At 40.9% G+C, this 17,019-nt stretch overlaps 1 protein-coding gene across 5 annotated transcripts in view; it reads right to left on the reverse strand.

The window, feature by feature from the left end:
* Positions 1–790: 790 nt before the first annotated feature.
* The window catches only part of TDRD5 (tudor domain containing 5), a 29,337-nt gene continuing 13,108 nt past the window's right edge, over positions 791–17,019 (reverse strand). For 3 of the 5 annotated variants that reach the window (XM_067532396.1, XM_067532393.1, XM_067532395.1), the window contains exons 10-18: positions 12,242–12,454; positions 11,544–11,610; positions 10,238–10,438; positions 8,749–8,913; positions 7,260–7,433; positions 5,750–5,965; positions 5,166–5,315; positions 2,134–2,350; positions 791–1,328 (exon numbers count right to left, since the gene is read on the reverse strand). In XM_067532396.1, the coding sequence (XP_067388497.1) occupies positions 1,072–1,328; positions 2,134–2,350; positions 5,166–5,315; positions 5,750–5,965; positions 7,260–7,433; positions 8,749–8,913; positions 10,238–10,438; positions 11,544–11,610; positions 12,242–12,454 (1,660 nt within the window). In that variant the 3' untranslated portion in view covers positions 791–1,071. The remainder of the gene's footprint in view (positions 1,329–2,133; positions 2,351–5,165; positions 5,316–5,749; positions 5,966–7,259; positions 7,434–8,748; positions 8,914–10,237; positions 10,439–11,543; positions 11,611–12,241; positions 12,455–17,019) is intronic. The other 2 variants (XM_067532394.1, XM_067532397.1) reach the window with 2 other exon arrangements.

Consider the following 17,019-nt stretch of genomic DNA (forward strand, 5'->3'; position numbering starts at 1 on the left):
CTAATGTGTCCTTCACGGAGACACAATAACCACCTCTTGTAGGCATCGGCACCCACACACAGTGACAATACTTAAACCCTGGTGAGAGCATCACAGACAGCAGCCAACTCCTCTAATACTATACTCACACTGAAATTAAACTAAGGTATTACTTACTACTGTACACGAGTCATGAGAAACGGAGAAGAAAAGTGTGAAGTGAAACACAACGCAGAGCTCCGACTCCAGCCAGAGGCGGTAAGAAGGAACTGGGAGCGACACTGCCTTTTATGGTCCAGGGAGGGGCTAAGGCCCCCAAGGGCACTAGCACCACCACTACAAGTATTGCTAGGCAAAGCTCTCTGGCTCTGGTGCATGCACACCTAAGGAAGATACACAGCTCCATTTCCTTGAAGAACCACCACATTTTATCATTATGTAGATGCAAGACAGCAGGGCATGAAGAAAGCTATTTACTGGTTAACAATGCTCACCACAGGCTGGGGGGCCTGACCTAGGATGGGACTGCCAGTTATACTACCAAGAAAAGGATTATGTGATGGATCTGTATGATTTTTAAAAAATCCTTGCACAATGTCAGAACCCTCAAGGTACACACAATAAGTTACAAGTCATGAAGCTCAAGGCAGTGGCTGTTTTTTGAGTGGAGGTCATTTAGGGGTGAGTGGAAAAGGAGGGATATTTTTAGATGGTCTGTTTTTAATATGATTTGCAAATTTGACCCCCATTTCCTTCCTCCACCTTTTGGGGGCCGTGTATACACACGTACCATAATACAATAATATTCAAACACAGTTCAAACTACTATATTAAAAAGAATAGTCATTACACAGCAGTACAATAGAAGGAATATAACTATCTCCACGGAAAATAAAAGCAACATTTATCACACACACACAGGCATGTCCAAGGAGACCCTAGGCTCTCATTATCAGGAGGATGAATCTCTCTTAGGGCCAAAGAGAAATGGCACAGGAGCACCAACCCCTCAAAGAGCCTCTGCTTAGTTTCTCCATCTTGTCTGATGCGGTATAAGTGTATTAAACTCCTTCCTGGTGTTTCTCCTTCTGCTCACATCTCCAACTTCCTGAGGACAGAGCGCCAGTGAAAAAGGCCACTGGAGGTTGCCAAACGTGCAGCAGCTCCCAATGCTGCAGTAGGTGAGCTGCGAGGGATGAAGAGTGTCTGGGACACCTGGAGCTCAGCAGCTAGGACCAGGGAATTCTGCTCCTTGGCCCCTCGATTAGTGCGGCTGTTACTGCTACTCAGTGGGACAACTTGGGTCTTGGAGAGATCCTCATTCTTCACCTTCTCCGGAATGACTTCCCCTGCATAGCAAACGAGACACAAGGGTGGAAGGATGGGCTAGTGGATAGGGCACTGGACTGGGACTCAGAAGAACTGGATTCTCAGCTCTACCACAGATTTACTGTTTGACCTTGGGCAAGTCACTTATTTTATCCTGTAAAATGGGGATAAATATTTCATTACCTCAAAGGGGTGTTGTGAAGTTAAAATCAATTTATGATTCAGAGGATGAACAGACACGAGAGCTCAGAGGGCTTAGAAAGTGCAAGGGCTTCAAGCTCTCTCGTTTTCCATGGTCTTAAGTGGAACCCTTTAAATGCCAAGAGATAGGATTTCCCAGTATTAAATGGGCTCATACAGACAGGCAAAAATGTGTAGGATAAGGGCAGGACAAAGGTAACAGAAGGAAAATATCCAGATTAGGCAGAGAAATGAACCAAGAGAAACCTCAATTCAACTTCATCCCCATGAAATACTTTGAATCCACTTCTTCATATGGGGCCAGCCTAAAGTATTGCATCAACCCACAGTCATTGTTATTGCCATCTGTCCAGTGCACCAAGAAGCCAAGATTCAAGGTCTCCATTTACTCATTGCAATAAAAAGCACACACTACTGCCTTAGCCCCAGAAGTCCTGAGCCCAGCCTCTGGCTGTAATATGAATTTCAGACAAAATACCAGGAGCCACATAACAGTGCCGTTAATAAAATACCACGATTGCACGGCACTAGGGCCAGCATTCAAAATGGGTAGTGGAATGCACATACTAATATACCCTCAGTCTTCACACATCCTAAAAATCCACTCAGACAAATCCACAGTACCATTCTGCTTGTCCAAGGATACAGGTGCTGTTGTAAGTGCGGCAGAGGCAGATGGTGCTGTAACAAGCTGGACCTTGTTAGGAGAGATTTTGTTCTGATTAGGGTCCACTTGGTTAGGCTCTGCTAAGGACAGGGGATGGATTAGGGAGATATAAAACTCTCCTAGTGACTTGGACAAAACAGCAGGATCTGATGAATCTCCAAGAGAGTCTGCTGTCTGCAATCAAATATAAAACAGAAGAGAGAGCAAGATTAGTGCACCTGCAATTCATCAACTGTCCTGATCACCATATAGTTAAGCATCCAGGCATAGCTGGAATTCTAGCAAACAAGTTTCAAGTTTTTTGACCAAATGCACAAAATCAGGGCAAGAGAGCAGCACCTCCCCCACATTCTCCAGGGAAGGTGGCTACTTATTACAAGGTATGAGCTTCCATCTCTGCTCATGTCTTAGCAACATATTGATGGTCTGCTGTAAAAAAACCTCATAATTCTTGAGCTGAGGAACAGCAAGGCTGGAAGTGACAGAATGAGCCCAAGTGAGTTTGGACTGAAGTTGAGTAGGTTGCTCAATCAATTTTTAGCTAAATAAAACTTTGGCTTATAATTTAAAGGTTCACCTAATACCCAGCCACAGAGCTGTACTAGGACTGATGTTTGTATTTACTAATTTACTGGACAAGGGGATGAAATTAGGAAAAATCTTTAGGAAAGCTTTCTAAATATAAGGATTAATTAAAGCACTGGCACAGGCTATCTAGGGAGGCTGCAGACTCCCCATCCTTGGAGGTTTTTAAGAACAGGTTAGACAAGCATCTGTTCTAGGTTGCACTTCATCCTGCCTCAGCATGGCAGGATGGACGAGGTGACCTGAGGTCCCGTCCAATCCTACATTTCTATGAACAGTAAAATGACAATATTTTCAGTAGACAAAATTATTTAAGATAGTCAAGACTAGACATGATTGTGGGGAGCAAACAAACTAGACAAATGGACAAGCATATAGACAATTGAAGTTAGCAAACAAACTAGACAAATGGACAAGCATATAGACAATTGAAGTTAGCAAACAAACTAGACAAATGGACAAGCATATAGACAAATGAAATTCAATGTTGACAAATGCAAGGTAATGCACATTTTGAAAGAATAATTTGAACTAACGAACTCTGCTAGGTTGCAAATTGACCAACCACTTAAAAAACACCAACCATTGATGTCAATAGCTCAATGCAAACCTCTGCTCAATATGCAGCAGTCAAAGGACAAAAGCAATCCACAGTGAACTGAGATAAAGCACAAAGGATAGAAATCTTCATTTTCTAGACACTAACTAACCACTAATTGATGGGGACTAGGAAAAATATTCTCCTAAGGGAAGTTTTTTCCATAAATGTCCTTTCCAGAATTTCTTGTGCCTTCTTCTTAACTACTTGACAGCGATCACGGTCAGACAGGATACTGGACTAGATGGACTGGTCTGCTCTAGGCAAGGGGATTCCTATGCTCTTAAAGCCACATGGTCAGCTGTCTAATAGTTGTGTAGTTATGTCTGAGTCAGTACATAAGGAACTCTGCATTCTTAGAGCATCCTTTTGATCTCCTCTTCCCTTCTCCCCTCCTCTGTTTGCACAAGCTAGGTTGTCTGGTCTTTTCTCATTACTTTAGTGCTACTTTCCTCACCCGAACTTCTCTTTGCTCTCACAAAGCCTCACTCCATCTCCCCTCCGTTCAGGCCCACTTGTCCTACCCCCCATTTCTTCCAGGTCTGCCCTTCATCCTCTCAAATCTGGTTTCTGCCACCCCACTAGAACTGCTCTCATCAGGGTCACCAACTACCTCTTACTTGTAGTTAATAAGCTGTAGTGAGGCATTAAAAATCGTGTAGGTATTTGATCATTCCTGATCCCTCTGCTGCCTTCAACACTTGAACAATCTATGCCCCTCCACTATTCTCTCCTCTTGTCCATCCCAAACTGCATTCATAAAGGGCCATCTTAACTCATACCATTAGATAGTCATAATTTATCACTGCCACTTAAGTATCAGCACTCACTTTGTGCCCCGCAATGTGTTCCACAAATGATCCTCTCCAACTCCATCCGTTAAGGGTCCTGGCCTCAATCTCCTAACTCATCAAGCAGTAAGAAGCATTGGTAACACTGACTAAGCAGCTTCAAATAAATTCATACCCAGTCAGCCACAGACACATTTAAAATTGTTAATATAGGACTGGCTCCTTCTCCAGCTGAAGTTAACTGTAAAACTTCCACTGAGTTCACTGATGCAAGATCTGGCTCAGTGTGAAACTACTTGGAGTAGATCCTACAGATTTCCCCACCTACAACAGAGCTAGTCACACAAAGGGCATGCCAGGGCAAAAACAAACAGCCAGAGAATCATTCCGTGGAAGCTGAAAAGAACTCTCCACTACCAGGCCCACGCATTACACTAATATAAAGCTGCTGAGTATGGATTGCTAGCTATATTTATATATTATAAAGATTCTGTTCTGGGTCTCTTTCCTTGCCCCCTTGTCCTTTAACATCATCACTGCATACATGAAAAGGAAAGGTCAACATTGTGGACTAGAGAGAAGTAGCACAGACTGTGGGGAAGTAGAGTTCTGTAAGTGAATCTCTATTTACCTGGAACCATTCAACCCACACCTGCAGATTCACACTGGACCGTCTATTAACAGAGACCACCAATCATACCAAACCTGGGGCAGTTCTCTGATACAAAGGTACTGAATTAGCATGACACATTACATTTTGTTTCACATGTAACTTGCTAGAATTGTACTAATTTGGGTGGCAATCAGACATACTGTGATGGACATCAATATAAGAACGTAGACCCAGAAGTAGGTAGATTATCTCAAAAGAGTTGTGTCTAATTTGGACTCAAATTTCAGCTTAATAAAGACAAGTTTTTACAAAGCCTAAGATCAACAAAAACATTTCCAGAAATATTAAAATAATCTAAAAACAAAATACACTGCCACACCTGGCCAGAAAACGTGTGTTTACCTTCAGCCCCCCCGCAGGCTCTGGGACTTCTCTCAGTGTCTCCTGGATTAGGAATTTTGACTTCTCAACTGCTGTCTTTGTCATGTTCGCATAATCCAAAAGCGGCCACACATCATCCCACATCTCCTCAGCAGCAGCAAAATGCCATACCTAACGACGACACTCAGTACAGTGGGTACGGAGAAGAGAGAAAGTGGGAGAGACAGAAATACATGGAAAATCTGGCAAAAATTGCAACCAAGAGGGAAACAGCATTAAAGGATCAATTATATATCCTTTTGTGAGAAAGGGCATAACAAAATGAGAGAAGGGGTTTATTTCCAAACAAAAAAATATTTCAAGGCACACAAAAAGTTGAAATCAGGTTGGTGTAGGAGGTCAGCAGGAAAGGAGCCCTGAAATCACAGATCTAGACAAAATGGAGTATTCCCTCCTACACACTTCCACTTCAGGGTATTAGCCAGGTTTGCCCATTAAAACAGCATATGCAGCCAACTGTACATCATGCACAAGATGTTTAAATCCTTTTGGGATAATGTCACAATAGGGCATTTGTCCATTTCCCTCCCTCCACAAAAGATTACCTTTTGCAGCAGTTCTTTGCTTTGCGGGCTTTGATTCCTTCCTTCTTGGCTGGAGGTCTGGTTAGAAGATACCACAGTATCCAAATGCAAGGTGTCATAGCCAACACCAATCTGCTTCTTTAAGGTTTGCAGAGGCAACCAATTTTCATCCCAGGTATCTGTTACCACAGACGCCGACTCTAGGTATGGCATCTCCAGAGAAGGACTTCCCACATCCTAGAAAATTATCCAAAAAGAAATAGGATTTTCCTTTAAAAGAAAGCAACTAACTCAAGTTGATATTCTATAAGACTACGTGAAGAATCCAGAAGCCATTTAATAAATGGCAGAGTGGAGTTCGTCCCTCTTTGTCCATCTTTCCATTTTCTAAATATCTACAGATCCCTCTGACTTAAGCCTCACTGCACCTCTTCTGAGGCTATGATAGCTACAATGGATGCCGCTTAACAGCAACCCTAATATTAACAACTTCTGGGAAACTGCAACATTTGGCTAGGAACCAATCCCATCCCACTGACTTTAATGTTAATGGGATTTGGATATTGGCAACAGGCATGTCATTTATGATTTTTTGACATGCCTTCTCTGGCTACAGCCCCACAAACCTGCCTGCAGCTGGGAGGCAGACAGGGCAGCAGCTGGGAGGGCCGTTGCAGTCTGGATGCAAAGCTTTCCAGAGGGAGTGGAGGCACTGGCGGGGGGGCTGCATGCTACCTCTCTGCACTGCATCCTGGCTTGGCCCTAGGGGTCCAGGCTCAGCATGTCCTAATGCATCCTTTCATGGTTGCAGCCCCGCAAACCTGCCTTCCACCTATTAGCAACCTTCAGATAATGGCAACTTTTTATTGGGAACCGAGTGGTTGCTAACAAATGGAATCTACTGTACCCTAAAATGGACAGAAAAGTCCTAACATATTTAAGTCTGGAAACTTTTAATACAGCACATACTAGCAGCACTGCTGTAACTCCATTCTGTGTCCTAACATATGGCGTTTCAGCATGTGCGCCGTTTGCTCCTTTTTATGGATGAGCTGAACACTCTAATGTATAGAATCTGATTTCCTGGGACGTTCAATTCCCATTTTGTTTGTATTTAAACAAAATGTATGCTAATAAGTTAATACTTAAGTAAATAAGAGTATTCTTTCTCCACTAACACTAATTCACATCATCCAGAAGTCTGCAAAATTTCACTGCCAAAACTGTTCCTATCCTAATATCTTTCTACCTAGAAGTTTAAATATTAACCCTTGCAAACATCTCTTGAACATTTAAAGTTTGCACAGTTTTACTACAGCAGTTCTAAGTTGTCACCAACACTTGATTCCTCTGGGGAGCTCCTATTTATGTCTTATTCCTCCTTACCCTTCATTTGAGATAAATAAGTTTGCAACATGCTTTTTGGAATTGCCGTAATCTTAGTGTCAACAGCAAGCTGATTAAGGGACAGGTGTTTCTCATCTCAACCTCAGTTAAGTTATTCAGTATTGGGAAACCCCCCAAACCTCACCTGCATGTCTAGTTTTGGCTTTCTGGACTCTGGGTTTGGACTTTCCTGATTATTTTGGGGGTCTTTGCCTTGGGAGTCCCATGAAATGAGAGAAGACTTCACAGAGCAGGAATGTTCTTGTACCCTTCCTTTGGGTTCTAAGCACACTGCTTCCTTTTGCTCAGCCTGAAGTCTCTAGAAAGAGAACAGCAACTTTATCCTATGCCCCATGTGAAGTTGTAGAAAATACTATTCTTCCAATGATGAAGAATTACCATCCAAAATTAATATTTTATCTAAAATATTTTTTCTGCTCTCGAAAACCCAGTCTATTAAACCGGAAACCCAGATAAAGTTACTGTTTAAGAACTGATGATGTTTAAAACATGCTGCTTGTATTTTAGATTTAGATTTAGATTTATTACACTAGTTTTAAGTTAATTGTATTATGACAGATATCAAAAAATGGTCCCTATAATAATCAGGTCAAAACAGTACAACAGTACAACAGGATGCAACATCCACTCAAAAGGTGCTCAGATTCCATGATAAAGTGTGCCATAGAAAAGCCTATAAGAAAGAAATATAAGGAAAAAGCAGACAAAAATCAGTTTGTAACTATTTCTCCACTGTGTGGCCTAGTGGACTGAGAGCACTGAACTGGGACTCAGCATATTGGTTCTGTTCCCAGCTCTACCACCAGCCTGCTGGGTGACAGACAAGTCACTATGCCTCATTTTCGCCCTTTGTAAAATGGGGACAATGATGCTCTCCTCTTCTGTAAAGTGCTTTGAGGTCAAGTGATGAAAAGTGCTATATAAAAGAGCTAAATATCATTACGATGGAGATGTTTTGGAGTGGAACAATAGCTATGTGTGACCACCTCCTCCCCATGACCAAAAAACTGGTTTTCAAGGGGATTTTTAATAAACTAAAATTTAGAATGAACAAGCCAAATTCTAACAGCCATAAGCCATGTCAGGGTATTCATTAGCTGGCTGGTGGTGTGCTTCTGATGGCTACACCATGAAAAATACAATTAATACTGCCCCTCTGCAACCGCACATAAACGGGAAGAGTAAAGCAAATGAAGGCACAGGAGAGGTGAAAGGGAAAGAAGTAGGAAGTCAAGGTTGATTCCAAGATACAATATCTGATCTTAAGAGCCAAGTAAAGATCTGAGTTCAGAGAGAGTGAGTAGAACAGGCATCACAGAGCAAACAGGACTCTACACCTAGAAGTTTATGGAGTACCCAAGAACTGTCAAGAGACCAGACAAGGCAGAGAGCTGAAAGAATCAGATAAACAGGCAGGATAATCAAAGATAAGTGCGAGCATGAGATGAGATATATGTGTGCCGCATCTGAAACATTATTATTACTACTGTGGCAGCTGTTTGCTCTTTTATGACACAGGGTTAAAACACAGTGTACCAACCTACCACAGGTTTCACAACACAACAACTATTTTTCATTTTGTCTTAGACACAGAAGAGCTAAAAACCTCCCACCTGGGCACGTGTTTCACCTTCTTCCAGCTTGGGCTTTGCTGCCTTGCTGACTTCGCAGAAAGATTCCTGTGGCTGTGAGGGAAGGTCTGGCCCTGCCAATACATCCTTCTCCTGCTTCGGAGTGGGCTGCATGTACAAGACTGAAGGGTTCAATTCCATGAAGCCCTATTAAAAATAAAAATACAGTACACTACAGTCAAGAAAGTGTGTTGCAATTTTTTTTAAAAATGAGCAAAAACCCAAGAGCAAACTTTCAAAATGATTTTAGAACTGCAGAAACGGCTACCCCACTGATTGGGGGTTAGAGCTTGAGGGCAATCTGGACGCTGGCAGAGACTGCCTTGTTGGAAGAGTTTAAATGATTTGACACAGTGACAAAACTTCTCATCTCATGATATCCAGACACAGCACATGCCAAAATAGCAAGCCTTCTTGCCACAAGATTTACTGTGCAGCCCACTTATGGGAGGGGGAGGGGGGAAAGAAATCACACTAGCATCTTTATACCAAGATCTGTGCATAAACAAAGTTTGCTAGCATTGTAACTGGGTTTCTATGGTCAGTGCAGACGAGGCTGGAGAGTTACCTCTTGTAAGTCACTTGACTACCTTGTCCTTCAAACAAATCAGCTAATTACAGCTATCACCTAAGATGGGAGATCTCCAGAGCAAAAGTACCAAAACCACACAACGGTCTGAATTCTTTCATAACACAGAAATAAACACAACGCAGAAGACTTCCAAGTAGATTTGAAACTAGACAGTAAAACCTCAACTTCAAAAAGACAGAAATAAATGCTTTAGTTAATTTTCTGAGTGAATCTTGTGCTATTAAAAATTATGGACTGACAGAACTGGTAAGAATCTGGAATGGAAAAGACAAGTATCTCATAGGCAGCTGTACCTGTGTACCTTAACCCCGCCCTAGAACAGTCTCTTCACCGCTATCTCAGTTCTGGGCTGCTGTTGCTGTGGTCTATGGGCTCCCAAGCTATGTTTGTCCTCGTTATACAAGATCCCTATTCACACTAGAGGAGTACACAATAAAATATGCACATTAAGAATCTCCTACACCAGTGTTAGCAAATGTAACCAAAAGAATCCTCTCCGTAACATGGCTGGAGCCATGGCAGCTGTTTGAACCCTGCAGCAGAGATGAAAGCACACATGAACCTTGCAGCATTGGGCAGTGGTGGTTTGGTAATGAAGTTTAAATGTCTAATTGGGCTCTGGCCGTGAAAACCTGTTTCCTAAGACAAATGTGAACTTAAGCTTTATGACATAAAGGACTAAGCATTAATATACTGCACCAACTCCCTAGGATGAGTGGAAATAGCTGTATGGAAACTTTAAGGTGCACTGGAAGTTCCTGTTGCACTTCCTTTTTGTTAAGGGTAAATTTTTCATGTTACATAACCCAAATTCCCACCACACTCCAGTCTCTTTCTTCAACAGTCCTGCTCAAATTTGCCACCTCTGAGCTTCTTCACCTTGGAAGGAATATTTTCTCTGCAAATGACAGCATGGCCCTCTGCTCTCAAGACCTGATGGATGTAGATATCTTCATCAGAGGTTGTGTCGCACAGGAAGAGGTGAAGAATGCCATTCACATATTCATCCACCACTCCCACCAGTGGCTTCAGGCTGCACAGCTTCCGGAACCGGAGAATGGCATTGGTGGTCCAATGCTCCTGGAGAAAGAGGGATAAACAGATTACTACAAAATAGCCCATCAGGTGCCATATGATTCTGATTCCCATTCCTAGAAAGTTTGGTATGTGTGCAAAGGGTGAAAAAAACCTAGATTCAGAGGCATGGCACAACTGGGCAAGGCTTAGCAACAGTAAATGCAATAAGGGTGCAACAGACAGGCAAAATGTACCAAACTGAACCTGACAAGGTTACCAACACTCAATTAAGTTAAACTACTCAAAATGTAAAAAAGCTGTAGTGCTAGAGTTACCCCCGGTGAGTCACTTTCACTCTATGCTCTTATTTTCAAGGACTGGCAGTGTGTCCAGCTTCAGTTTTATCACAAGTCTTCCAGTTTGTGGTGCTTACTTCCTGAAGTCATGTGATCAATGGAGAATTTCGGCTTTCATTTATTAAAACAATTTCTAGCCCTCCTGGTGCCAAACAAAAGCTTGAAAATGTGAACCTGAATGCTTAGAAATGGAAGGAAACAAAAAGAACCCAAAATGTACTACTGTTAGAAGTCCCTTCTTCCCTTTGGAGTTCTCACATACTTCTCAGAACCAAAAAAAAAAATCTGCCTGAACTGAGAAAGTCTGATGGAAATTCATCCATCTATTTTTAAGTTATCAGAGTGGAAAGAAAATCAGGGATCCTGCTGTAAGGAGTGATGGGCTGGCTCTAAATGGGGTCCTGGCCAGTCCCCCCTTGTGAAGGAAGTTTTGACCAATGTGAGTCACTCAAATAAAGGGAATATTTAAAGCAGCATGAAAACTGGACTGGATTTCCCAAGACTCCACCAGAATGGTCACAAAGGACACGGGGCAGAGAAGAAAGCTTCTTTGTTTGCATAACGAATACCTCTACAGTAGCTGTCCATTTGCAGAAAAGGGCAAACAAGCATGTTCTGAATGCTGAGGAAGAGAACAATGATAGGTTGACAGAAAACAGCAAAACTCCTATGGACTTTTGTGGGAATCTGATGAGGCCCAGAGATTGTCAACACTAATATTACTCTGTTTATTTCAAGTAGGCAAGAGGACAATGTCTACTGCACAGTCCCATTATATATAGACAGGTGAAAAACGGTTTGTGGAGATATACCTCTATGGGTTTCACCCATGCCAAGGAACAAGGGATAGCCTGGGCAGGAAGTTTCGAGTAGCAGCACCTGCAATAGGAATCAAATTAATCATTTGATCTTACACCAAGAGTTAAAAAACAGGGTTGGGACAAGCTTCCATGAGCCATTTTAGCCTTTTGATTCTCAACTCCAATAGCCATCTCAGAGTTGTATTTTTAAATTAATGTTATGTTTGTGAAGGACACCTGATGAACAGCTCTGGCAACCAACTCCAAAGAATGGGTACAGTAGACAGCAGCAATGCCAGTTCCCACACACTGCCACCTACCAAATGTACCTCACCCCCTGCTCTTCATTACACACTAGTTACTAAACCAAAGACCAATAGTTATGACTTTTGGTTCAATCAATCAGAAAAAGCCCTGTAGAGAGGCAGATGAAACAGAAGAAGAGGCTAAACAGTGTGGAGGCTGGGAAAGGATGGAGATGAAAAAAAACTCTCCTCCCTCCACTCCCACCAAATCAAGATAAGTACAACTGATGCTTTAGGTTCACCAGGAATAAACAATAACTCCACATATGTGTAGAAGACAGTGACATTTACTGACAATGTTTATGCAATGTTTATGCAAAGGGAGTGAAGGTGGGGCAAGCTCCTGGAGAGAAGGTAAGACTCAACAATACTTCGCACATTAGGGTATTCTGGCTATTAACTTACTTGAGGAATCTCAGGCAAGACTTCTGGACAATCCCTAGATTTCCAAAGTCTAGGAAGAACACCTCCACCTCCCATTTGTTGAGCACCTGGTGGACGACGACTCTGTACCACCATTTATCCTCCGAAATCCTAACACAGCCAAGATGGCCAGGCTGGACTGAGGCCTCGGGCATGACGTAACGGTCAGAAACATTTTTATTTGAATAGCATCGTCTGCAAGGCAATACAGAAAAAGGTCATGCCCAGTAGGAAGTAGGACAGAGAGAACTGTGTAGGTGCTTTAGTAAAGCCTTGCTTCCTTCTTTTCCTTTAAACCTCCCTTTGACATGAACTTTCATGGAACCTTGTGGTGAAACATCAGAGCTATGAACAAGTTTCATAGTTAACATAAGACCTAGGGAAGGCAATGCAGAGGAAGATCTTCCTTAACAGTGAAAGGTGACCCTTCTATATTGTATTCATATACCACATGGGTAGAGTGCACATGTATTTTATGCATTTACAATGAACACACAGACAAATGCAAAGGCTGACTGTACAAAGCACATTTGACTAGCCTTCCAGCAAATACAGTAGGTGCAGTATATAAAAAAGTATATGTAAAAAAAGGATAAAGCTGTGTTACAGAGTTCAGTTTTAACAGGAGCCGTCAATCTTTCTTTGTTGAAATCTCATTGAAATGGCAAAACACAAAACAGAATCCAAACTGAGCACTATTTGAATTTTTCATAGTGGTTCAATGAAAAATGAATAGATCAAATTCTAAGCATTTACAAGTCACCCCTTCTGGCAATTTTTCATTAAGACTGTCTCACTTTTTTTTGGTACCCCTTCTGCAAGAAATCTAACATTCTGGGAGCTATCCTTTGGTCACTTTGCTGCTCCTCGTGCATTAATTTCTAGAATATGAGTTAAACATGAGTAATGTTCGTTGCTAGAGAGCATTTCAAAATTGTCCCTAAAAGCAATATGCATCCCAATCATAAGCATTTACTTTAACACAAAATCTTCACATAGTGACCTTCCCAAATGCATGGAAAGCATGATAGTCAGATGTGCTGAACTGCTGATGCAACTGATACAAAAACACAGGAAGTCACTGTCAAGGTATTGCCTTAGTGCAAGTTTGATGAAGATGGTGCAAGTATTGCTTTTTGGTATCTGTTAGAGACGGACGTGAAAGCCTTAAGGAGCCCTACACACATCAACAGTGTTGTAAGCAACATGAAGGTGCAAAAGAATGCATAAGTCCTTCCCCATAACTATTTATTTCCATGCTTTTAAATTTGGGGTGGATGAAGTGTGTCCTGCAGCAGACTTAACTGCCACCAAACCTAGTTCTTTTTTGCCAGTTATAGAGGGATGAGATGGATTGATTTAAATCAAGGCAATTTAAATCACCAAGAGAAAATCATTGGATTTAAACCAAGTTTCCCACTGATACTACTTCACATATTTCTTAAACAATGGTGCAAATATGATCACTAAAACATGTTAATTTACAACTCAGTACAGCATTTTACAACATCTAGGAGGGTATACTTGGGGTAATTTTTTAGATACTTGATTTTTACTAATTTAGGAAACAGTACATAATACTCATTACCTGTGTAAAGCTGAAGATGCAGCAGCAGTACATTAGGAATGGTAAGAACTAAATCACACACACAAACACAATAGCACTTATATTTTATTAAACTAAATCTTAAACATTACATAAATGTTTCACATTTGCAATTGCAGCAGTCTCCTAAGCTGCCAGCTGTCCTTAAACTTTTTTTTTTATTTTCGAATTTTATTAACTCTAACAGACAAGTCATCACAACACTAAACATACACTGTTCTTAAAACTTCTACAACTAGCTCTCATCTTGACTCCCACTGTCATTTTTACTCAGACTGAAACAGAAATATGAGTTTTCCTGCTTTTTCAATTCCCACTCGATGTCTTAGCTTTGAGTGAATACCACCAAATGATGAAAATATTCTCTCTGTGCCTGCAGAGGAAGCTACTGCCATGAAAAGTTGGCTTAGCAATTGAAGGAACTCTGTTTCAAGGTGCCTGGCTAATGATTTCCACCAATTCAGGGGAGTGATTTTGTTCAAAAAAACATCAGTAAACATGTACTGTTTAAATGGTTCCGCTCCAGCCCTGAAATTTATCATTACTGGCATAACTGAGGAGTGATTTTGAGATGCCCATGCCATAGCATCAGCATCTTCAGAGTTAGGCATCTACCTTTATATCTGGGGTCGAAAATGTTCGCAAGAAAATGAAGCGGAGTTAGTGCTTGATCCATTCGTTTCTTTATTGTCTGCAGTTCAACTTTCTGGTGAGGTATTTCTTTCTTCAATGACTCTTGAAGTGCCTTCCAAATTTTGACAGCATCAGCAATGCAGCAACAATTTCTCTGAAGTTTGTTTAAGACTATGGATATAGGCTTCAGTATACTGAACATATCCTCTACATTCCTCTTTAATCCATTGTTAGATACTTTGGATGAGATACTTCCATCTATTTTAGCACGGTTTTCTTCACAAAGTTTTAGGAGAATAGGCCAGTTCTTGATAAATTGATCAAAACAATTAACCACAGAATTCTATCGAACATCTTGAGGGAGAATTAGTTTGGATCCTCCTGATCTCTTCAGTGAAGATGAAGAGAAACGGTTGTTATGGAAGTATTTTGCAGCTTCAACATTTTCTTTTATTCCTGGAGAAGATGTACTTAAGTCTTTGGCTAAAAGATGCCTTAAATGGGCACTGCAGCCATATGTTAAGGAGCATACTTTCATTTCTTCTTCTAAGTATTTTCTCATCTTTGCCATGTTTGCAGCATTATCTGTGCCAAAATTGCACATGTGACAGTTGAATTTTTGTTCACAGTTTATTATGGCTTTCAATGCCACTTTTTAAATATTCTGTTGTGTGGGCATGTCCTGATGTATCTATTGTTTCTGAAAGATATGCAACACCATCTTCTGTTGTCACACAGGCAACATTACTGGATCATTGTGTACATTGCTCCACCCTTCAAGGCTTAAATTGGCAAATTTCCCCTCAGTATTTCTTGCACACTGTTCAAGTTCCTTCTCATACACTGTATCTAGCAACCTTCCACCAACGTCTGCTCTACCAGGTGGAGTGTAGCCTGGTCGTAAGGCCTCAACCACGTCAATGAAGTGTTTATTGTTAACAATGCGAAAAGGAGAACTGGTGGCATAAATGAACGGAGCAATGTTTTCATCTACGGTGTCTTATTGGTATTTGCTGGTCCTTACTACAAATCCACCCATGGTGGTGGTTTTACTGGATGATTGAAATCTTTTGCTTGCTACTGATACTTTGTTGTCTGAAATATGTTTAGTTCCAGTATTGCTGCTAAAAGTACCAATGGATGACTCTGAAGTTGTTGCAGATAGTCACAGTCAAAGTCTCTTATGCTTAAATGGAATTCTGAAACAAAATTCAAAAACGATTTTGAATAGTCGTTCTTCTCATTCTATTATTCAGTTAATCATTTACATTTTTTTCAGCAAGGATGCAGATCCGATTCCAAATTACCAAAAAAGCTAAGACTGACTGCACTTAGAGTGCACTTAATTTTGGCGTAAGCCCCATAGAATTCACTGGCATTTCTGTTTTTTGAGAAAACAAGTATAGGATGGGGTTCCCTTGGGAAAACTGAGTTATGCTGAAGTAAAATAGGAAATAGATTTATGGCATTATCATTAACGTCTGTGGCCATGATGTTCCAAAATAAGGGGCATGTATTATGTAATATAAAATAAGAAAATGACACCCAGTGGCAGCTGGCAACTCTAGATTTCTCTTACTGTAGCTTTCTGTACCATATACTTACTTGGGTGATAGATTCTAAACCTAGTTAGCTAATTAAACAAGCCATAAGGATTAGCTAAGCTAAACTTTTTTTTCTAGCAACACCCAACATAGCAAACAGTTTGGGAATTTACTTGTTAAATATCACATACTAAAAAGCAGAGAGAGAGTCTTGAAGAATGATGCATTGCAAAGTGAATTATTTACGTTACTAACCAGATGATCCACATCGCTCGTCAGACATATCCACATCTTCATCCACATCATTTTCTCCCAATAAACAGTTTTCATTATGATGTTTCATTCTTGCACCTGGGCCCTGCATCTCCTTCTTGTACTGCTTACACTTGACACATTTTCCTTTTTTACCCAGGGAAGGAATTTCTTCAAAATATTTCCAGATAGGGTCTGTCTTATGCCCAGAAGCCATGACAACTTTTCTGTGGCAAAAGGGTGAGGGAACATAGGAAGCTGTGTGTTTACTGAATAATGTCTTCCCTTTTTCTTTCCAGTCCACTCCACTGTTCTTTTCTACTCTGCCTCTGTCTCTCTGTCTTTAAGACAGTGTCTTAACTAACTCCTCTGCCTTGCTTGGCCCAGTTCCACCACCACATAAGCACAGAACAACAACAATCCAATCCAGCCTGTCTTTCTTTGCATATGTGACTTTGGTCTGCTGAGAAATAGAAACCGAAAGCCCAGAACTTTCAAGAAGCAAGAGCTGGTAGTTAGGCTGGACAGACTAGCACCATTAATTAATTTTTATGAGACTAAGTGTAGGTTTAGCATGTTTGTGATGAGATTTAATTATAAAACTTATTTTTTAAATGAGAGAGAAATTTAGTATTTTATTGATTTAAAAAAAATCTGGTTAAAAAATAAAAAATTGGATTTTTTTATTTAAAACTATTGATTTTTATCTACCCAAGCACTCGTCA

This window comes from Emydura macquarii, unplaced genomic scaffold, assembly GCF_026122565.2.
Source record: "Emydura macquarii macquarii isolate MOO-44397 ecotype Brisbane River unplaced genomic scaffold, CSIRO-AGI_Emac_v2 contig_3287, whole genome shotgun sequence".
NCBI classification, from domain to species: Eukaryota; Metazoa; Chordata; order Testudines; family Chelidae; genus Emydura; species Emydura macquarii.